Source organism: Cupressus sempervirens, chromosome 7, assembly GCF_028749045.1.
Source record: "Cupressus sempervirens isolate cs-2001-9-10 chromosome 7, ASM2874904v1, whole genome shotgun sequence".
NCBI lineage: Eukaryota > Viridiplantae > Streptophyta > Pinopsida > Cupressales > Cupressaceae > Cupressus > Cupressus sempervirens.
Genome location: NC_143124.1, coordinates 910,326,463 through 910,334,942, shown reverse-complemented (window position 1 = coordinate 910,334,942; position 8,480 = coordinate 910,326,463). Strand labels below are relative to the sequence as shown.

Here is an 8,480-nt window from a genome sequence, read left to right as displayed (position 1 = left end):
ATCTTTAGACACATCTATGACATTGGCTACTACTCAAGTATGTTTTTATATTTTATAAAAAATGTAGTGTAAATTATGTACTTTTTAATTTACATACTTTGTAATTCATGTATATATAATTATGACTCAAGGTTTATGTATCCATAATTTTAGGACTACGTTGCCATGAGTGTTGTTGAGACTATGGGACTAAGCTAGATGGGGGTACATAGATCATCCTTTGAGGTTAGTATTGTGATTTATGTGTACATACATAGTTCATTATGATCTTTATCAAATTTTAAAAATTTATGTATTGTAAATTATAGGACCTCACGACTTCTACATTTGGTAGCTTTTATAGTGCACCTCCTCCTGTTATAGAGGGACACCCATCTCATATGGTATTATTTTTATTATGTACTGAATATTTAATTTATTTGCAAGCTATATTTTGAAACCCATTTCAATTAAGAATGTACATGACGAGACACCTCATGTTACACAAGATGATCCATTTGCCTCACTGGGTGTCCCACATGATGAGACACCTCATGTTACACAGGATGATCCATCTAAGTCTTCTTCGCATGGAGTAAAGAGGACTACAAATCAAATAGATTAGGTCTTTTTGGCATCTTTAGATTGTGTTTTTATAACACATATTGTTTATTATGATACACTTGGTATTAGGACAGTTAACTATATTAAATATGCATTTTTTGACTTCATACATCATGTTATGACATGTTAGACCATGTAGTATATTTTTACAACTTCTTATCATGCTAGTGTATGTAGTATAGATTATTATGTTATCATGTTGTACGTATGAACCGTTTTCTTTAATGTGACATATTTTATTCATGTTATGACACATTTTGTAAGTATATGGTACATGAACAATAATTTTAATAATTTAAATTATTTATATAGGAACATTAATTCAAACATGTTTGAACATTAATTTTAATTATTCATATAGGAATATTAATTTATGATATCAAGTGCACACCTTTAACTTTTAGATAGAAGTAAACTCTTGTTTTTAAATGTTTACAACATGTTTCACAATATATGTAAGACAATGTGAATGACATAAATAGAAGTGAACTCAAAATATAAAATTGGTTCAACACATTTTTTCAAATGAGGTCCTACAAAATAAAATTGTAAACAAAAACATGTGTTAATAAAAGCATAAATTAATATGAACTATTTGAATTATGTAAATATATGTAATTTTTATGTACTCACTATGTGTAATTGCATAAGATGTTGATGTTCGATCCACCTTAAACATTTAAATTTGCATAAATTGTAATTGAGACTTGAATAAGAGGTATATATATAAGTCCTCTAATTTGTTATTGACAATGCATACATACATTTAATTTAATTATATAAGTACATATATAAAAATAGCACAGTAAAGAAAAAAAAATTACATGCATTTGATTTAAATGTAGTCATCCCATTGTGCCATCTGCATCCTCTCTCTTTTGCAATGCATCTATAATTGGCTCATGCTCGTCCATTGAAATTGTCCATAATACCTTATTGGCGGTTCTCCCTTTGTATCTTTCTAATTTGATATTTGTTGCCACAAAAAAATGAGAATAGTGTAAAATCTTCTTGTCAGATTGGTAGTCTTCAAATGCTGGTAAACCATTTCTTCTTGTTAGGTATGTACGTAGCCAGGTGCCAACTACAACAATAGACCCAATTGGATACTCAAAACCATCATCATCTACTTGATGACATATCAATTTTTTCTTAGGTTCCACACATCTAGCTAGCCAATACTCAGTCTGTTCATCGTTATCATTAGGTGCAATAACATCATAAACATGTCCTGCAAGATAAGATAAAGTACATAAAAACTTTAATAACATGTGTACATATATAAATGATATATTAAATACATGTACTTGAATTATATTAATGACATGTACATAAATAACGAATATAAATTGGAGCATGATCATAATCAAATTTAATTAAATTGTGCACACTGGGTTGTATGAGGTCTGAAATATGACCATCATCTTCTAATGCAAAAGTAACATTCTAGCCAAGTTCATTTACTATATCATCTTGAAAATGTGTGTCAGTAGGTGCTAATGATTTTTGTTGCCAATCTTCAACCCATTCTATATTCTCGCATTCTTCCCATTCACCTGCAAGACAAAACTGACAAAAACGAGCAAGCTCCCTAGTCCATATAGTCCAAGTGTTAGAATCTGAACTCCTAAATGAATGTCATTTAGTTGACCTGCTAATTGTGTCATAGTCATATCTTGAAAGGATATTCTTCTCTTCAACTAGGCAGACAAAACATTTGATTGTAGAGTTCTAATTTGATCATATATACAAATATTTGTTACACCATCCGAAAATCTCATGTGCATTTTTGAATTTGGCTTTTTCCTCAAATTTTAATTTCTTTCTACTAAGGGCTTGGGTTGGCATTTTCCCTCTATTTTTGGTTGGTTTAGATATTTTTTCACCTTCTAAGATTAATTATCATCTTTGACTTCATCAGGTTTGCAAATGGTGAAGTGGGTATCTCTAAAATTACCACGATAATCTCACACATTTTCTTACCTTTCTAACCCTATAATTCTTTAATTTTTGGACAAGATTAGCATTGTGAAGTTGATTTTTCTATATTAGCTTCTTGACAATCCTCTCAGACATATGTCTACCATTTTTTTAATAACTTTTGATCTACTTAATCAAATGGATAAAAAATTACATATTATTTTTCTACACTTGATTCTATACACTTTTTTTTTTAAAGTGTTGATTTTAGATTATTTTGATACAGGTTACGACAAGTGCATAGACAAGCACTAGAATTTTAGGATGGTGTCACTTCAAAAAATCATAGAAAAAAAATACTTGTCAAGAAAGTATGAAAAAAGTACACAACTTCTAGATCTCACTCTTACTTATCATCCTACCAAAAGGGTTTTCAAAATACTAAATATAACTATATGTTTTGTTGAGCACACAAAAAAAGCTATGTTATGTTTTTCAACAAAAAAAAGAACAATTCTTTGTATGCATGGGGTTCACCCTCTTAATCTTATCCATTTAAAAAAAACCTTAGTAGTTTAGAAACTAGATTCAGAGTACTACATTTTTTGTGTTTTACATATTTTCTCAATTTGAGTGCATGACCCTCAAATGGGTCTTCCAAGATCAGGTTTACTCAATTTAAGAAAAAATGTGTCCACTTATACCCCCTTTTTGCACATCATCTTGGTACACTTACCCTATGTGTACACACACACACACACACACACACACACACACACACACACACACACACACACACACATTGATTCCTTTGACTGAAATTTATCTTTGAATTGTTTCAGTTTTCCTTGAAAATCATTCTGCTATAATTTGTGGTGCATACACCTGTTACTTTATCTATGAGAGGTATATTGTGTCATTTATTCTTCAAATTTAGTTATTAAGTGGTATATTGTGTCATTTATTCTTCAAATTTAGTTATTTAAATCCAAATAGAATTCATCCTACGTTTGTGGATGAATGTATAAAAACCTTCCTAAGTACCTTTTGGTTAAAGGTATAACTATTATTCTATTCCCTGCATATTTGAAGAAGGGAGTTGCATCTTCTCAAAATTCAGAGGGCCCTCACACATCTTAATTGGAAGCGCCCCAATTGTTGATTGCAAATTGCGTTTTTGTCTTTCGAAAAACAAGAGTCATCTCAAGAAGTTTTTATTAAAAGAAAAATCTACTCACCAACAATTAGTAATGACATAAAGCTTAGGAGATGAGATGAATTTTGTGATGGGGGGGGGGAGGATGATAGAGGAGGACACCTATAAATAAGAAAGAGGTCCCATTTTTTAATTAGGTGTGCTTTAAATGCAATTATGTAGTCCTAGAATGCAATCTATAATGTAAATATAGTAAGGTAGACACTAAAAAAATCATTACATTGTAGAGAACATAGGTGCTTACAATTTAGGATGATACATATTGAACTTGGATTGAATATTGATGTGAATGTGAAAAATTTAAAAACTATGAATATAAACTTGGATGTCCTTTGATGACCATATATTTATGATTGGTAGAGTTTGAGGCGGTGGACATGGGAATTATGTTTGACATGATATTAGTTGCTTGAAAAAGTGGTTGAGGATAGTTTCACAGCATATTTTTATATCTTGCCTTGGAGATGTGTGTTTTAGTTTGTAAGTTTTTTTGCATCTTCCCTTAGGATTGTGTGTCTTAATATTTCCTCAAGGTTGTGTTTCTTATCCTACAAGTCCAAATTAGAAGTAGTGAGCTTCCTTGGCCTTTGGCCTAAAACTTTGTATTAAAGTTATCCATATAGAGGGTTTGATTCTCGCCATAGATTTTCCCACATTAAAAGTTATATCTTTCATTGATGGTTAAAGATAATTAATAGAATATGATTGTGACACTATTCAAGGATATTATCAAGACCAATTCATCCTCCCTCACCCTATTGCCCCCCTCTCATTTTTGTGGTGTGTTGTTCAACACTATATTTTGTAGCTTCCTTTGAATTTTTCTATTGTACTTGCACATTTTATAAATATTAAATGTCACTGAATATAGTATATATGTTATTTATTTGGAAGAATCGTTATGTTGTTGAAATGCTATTGAAATTACTCTACAAATCAACATTGTGATCTCTCAAAAGGACAACTTTCTTTTCAAATGAGAGTGAGAAGAATATTGATATTTGAATAGTTGTTTGCTAGCTTAATTTATATTTTTCATTTTGTATCTTTAAGAGGAAAATTAAAGATTATATTTTAGCACATTGTAATTTGATTCATTATGGTTAGAAAATTGGGGCATCCAAAGGGATAAGATGCACATTATAATAAATAATAATAAACAAACATTGTAAAGGTGCACATCCTAGCAGTTTACAAGTGTGAAACAAAACAATGATGTGCCGTATAAATTATGATGTCATTTACATATGACTAAAAAGAATGGCGCGGAAGGCTAAGAAGCACGTGCCTATAATCCCTTTTCAAGGTACATTTCTATTTGAATTGTTTATTTTGTATGTTCACACTTTTTCAGCTAGAAGTCTCAGCTCCTCGCCATATTTTCCTCCTAGTTCCTCAAATTTCCCGTCCTCATCCGACCCGCCGATCTGCTTCGCCCTGCTGGCCTCCAAAGCCCAGTCAGTCCTCAAGATGACAACTGTGATCGACAACGCACACGCCAGCTGTGCAGCCACGAGGCCGTAAATGAGGCCCACGAAGCCCTGTTCCAACTTAAACGCCAACAACAGCGCCACCGGCGTCCCGACGAAGTAAAACGAGCCGAGATTAATCCTCGCCCCAACGGCCGGTCTGGCACTGCCACGTAGGACCCCGCAGCCGGTAGTCTGGGGGCAGTTCCCGAGCTCGCAGAGGCCTATGATTGGCAGAACCGCGGCGGTCAGCGAGAGGACCCCCTGGTCCTGGGTAAACACGCGGCCCCAAAAGTTGCGCAAGATGGTTGTCCACGTCAGACTCATGACTGCCACGAGGACCGCGCATCCGAGGGCCACAATGGTCGCGTTCCTCGCACGCACCGGGCGGCTGGCCCCGAGCTCGTTTCCGACCCGCGTAGAGACGGAGGAACCGAGCGCCATGGGAAACGAGTAGAGCAGCGAGGTGGTCTGGATGACGATGGCAGCGGCGGCCACGGTCACCTGGGGCTTAGGGAGGTAGCCGGCGAGGAGCGTCATGATCTCGTACCACCACCACTCGAGGCAGACGGCGAAACAGCTGGGGAGCGCCAGGTGGAGCAGCGGCCACCAGTGTTTGAGGCACTCGACGGACCATCCGTCCCACGTGTCCTTGCAGGCGCCGGTGTAGGCCAGGTAGGCGAGGAGGAAGAAGAGCATGTTGAAGTTGGTGCACCACGTGGCAACGGCGACGCCCTGTACCCCGAGGTCGAAGGAGAAGACGAGGAGGAGGGTGAGGGGCACGTGGAGGAGGACAGCGAGGAGGGAGCACCACATCATGGGAGTGGTGATGCCCTGAGAGCGCATGTAGACTCGCAGGGGCTGCAGGAGGCTGTTGGCTACAAGATCGGGCAGGGCGTAGAGGCAGTACACCCCGGCCACCTCTGTTATCGCTGGGTCCTGCCCGAGCCTCAGCATAATGCGTTGCAGGTTCAACCAGAGGAGGGCGATGGGAATGCAGGCGGAGAGCAGCATCAGGATGGTGCGCTGCAGGGACAGCCCGATCAGGGCCCAGTTCTTCGACCCGAACGCCTGCCCGCACACTGGGTCCATGCCCGTCGCCAGCCCGTACAGCACCGAGTACCCAGTTATGTTTGTGAACCCGATCGCCAGCGCCCCGCCCGCCAGCTCCAGGCTGCCCAGCTTCCCCATGCAGAATACCGAAACCATGGCCCGCGTGTACACCACCAGGTTCATCGCAGTCATCGGCAGCCCTATCCCGCACAGCTCCCTCGCCTCCTCCACCGCCTGCGCACCAACACCAATTCCTTAATGATTAGACATTTGATCTATAATTCTTCTTCAACACATGTAATGTAATGTATGCCATCTATTTCATGTTCTAAAAGTTCAACCTTTGAAAGATGTGGGTCTAGTTTAGTGGGAAAGGAAGGAATGCATTCATGCACAGATTTCTTTCTCTATGATGCATCGGTTGCTTTCTAGAAATTCATGACTGTTTGGTGGCACAGTATGATGCGAGATTGAGGGTGTTGGAATTCTCCGGAAGCAGAACGTGGTGTTTGAAATAAAGGGGAGTAACATGTGCGGGTTTGAAAGGTTTTCTGTTAACAGTCAAGTTATAGTCGAAAAAATAACTAATCCAATCTACGAGTCAAGAAAAATAGGCAGCGTTGAAGAGATGAGCATTGAAACATTGTATCAGAATCGAGCTAGGAGTCTATATGAACATGTGCGGAAATGGCTGGGTCAAAGCCAGGCCAAATCAGTTGTCAAAACTTTGAACCGGAGCTTTTCCTAATGACTGGCTAGGAGTTTAGGCGGTTTGCAAGGGCTTCGGCTTATCGTATCGATATGGAAATGGCAAGCCCTTGTCATTTCTATGATCGGAGCTAAGGTAGGATTGGAAGCATTCAAATTTTGAAATGTCTAATGCATTAGTTATTTTTGTAGATGATAAGTATATCATAGAGTTTAGATATCAGCTTTTTATAAAATGTAATAAAACTAAATAGATAGTAGTAAAATTGAAAAAGAGTTAACCTATTTATAGAATTGCCAGAGTTGGGAGCAGAGGCAAAAAAGTTGTTCTTGAAATGACGGTATGGAACCAATTTACAGAGACCAACAGGGTATAAACAGAGGAATGTGTCTTGGGAATGATGATTGTGTAGTAAGAGAGTTAAAACAACGATATTTTGCTATCAACCGTGTGAGTTAATTTCCAGATCAAACGAAGAAACTAAGACAAAAGAAAAGATCATAGAATTGGAGTTTGATCTGAAACATCAAGATACATGAGTTAAACATGAAGACTGTGGAAATTCATATGACTGCAATTTTATCAAATGAGCTTCGCTTGAGTAAACTCTAAGCGAAATAGAGAAATGTGGTTTGAGAGGAGGTGTATCTAGGCGCTATCTTCATAAAGAGCCTACCAGAGCCTATCAGAGATCTAGTCTTATTGAATTAAAAAAAAATAACAGCAGTCTTCTGCTACTAACTCGGCTCCCACAGCTCACCAAGAAGTCCTAGGATGAGTCTCAATTGTGCAAAACATTAAGGAGATAAAATGGCTCATTGATTAAAGGAAAAACATAGGCATAACAGAGAGAATAGAAATAGGGCATTGAGATTTAGAACCAAGAAATGGGACTGAATACGGCATTTGATCTGATCCTAGTAAGCAAAAAAAAGCCCAAATCTAAAACAGAGTGAAAACAATTCCACCGTCGCATACTTGTGAAAGAGTAGGAAATCTGCGCAACTCCTCGTCTGTCTCGCCACCCATCTTGTTCATCTTTTGAGAATTCTCCGTATCCATGGCGTCGATTGATCAAATCAAATCAAACTAAACTTGTTGCATAAATGCACGCTCTCTATTCCTGTCTGCTGTGGTCTGAATGAACAACTGGTGCTTCAAATCTGTGCTTAAATAGAGGAAACAGAGTAGACCCACCAGGTCTGTGCGCCAAGACAAACAAGGTAATGGGCGAGCATGATGATGACAAGGAAGAAGAAGAAGTGAGTAGGCCACTGCGCGGTGCTGACCACGATTTATCTACGGAAAAGAGGATATCACGCGTAGGAAGGAAGTCGATTGCTGTAGGAAAGCACGACAGGGGGCATAAAAAGAAAACCCTACCTGAATCACATTGCGCGGTAAAACGAGACTAAAACTCTCGTCATTCCGTCAAACAACTGCGCGGGTAATGGGATAGAGTTGAATTTTCACTGAACCGCCCCACCGATGACGACCATCCAATGTGAAG

General features: G+C 38.0%; 1 protein-coding gene across 2 annotated transcripts; it reads right to left on the bottom strand.

The window, feature by feature from the left end:
- Positions 1-4,939: 4,939 nt before the first annotated feature.
- LOC149550465 (protein DETOXIFICATION 55-like) lies at positions 4,940-8,249 on the bottom strand. 2 transcript variants are annotated; one of them, XM_089793488.1, is made up of 2 exons: positions 7,949-8,249; positions 4,940-6,495 (listed from the first exon to the last, which is right to left on the bottom strand). In XM_089793488.1, exons 1-2 carry the CDS (start codon positions 8,030-8,032, stop codon positions 5,080-5,082), a joined length of 1,500 nt encoding a protein of 499 aa, XP_089649614.1. In that variant the 5' UTR covers positions 8,033-8,249; the 3' UTR covers positions 4,940-5,079. The 2 variants fall into 2 exon arrangements, with proteins under 2 accessions (XP_089649614.1, XP_089649615.1); XM_089793489.1 differs by lacking the exon at positions 7,949-8,249 and adding an exon at positions 6,603-7,898.
- Positions 8,250-8,480: the final 231 nt, after the last annotated feature.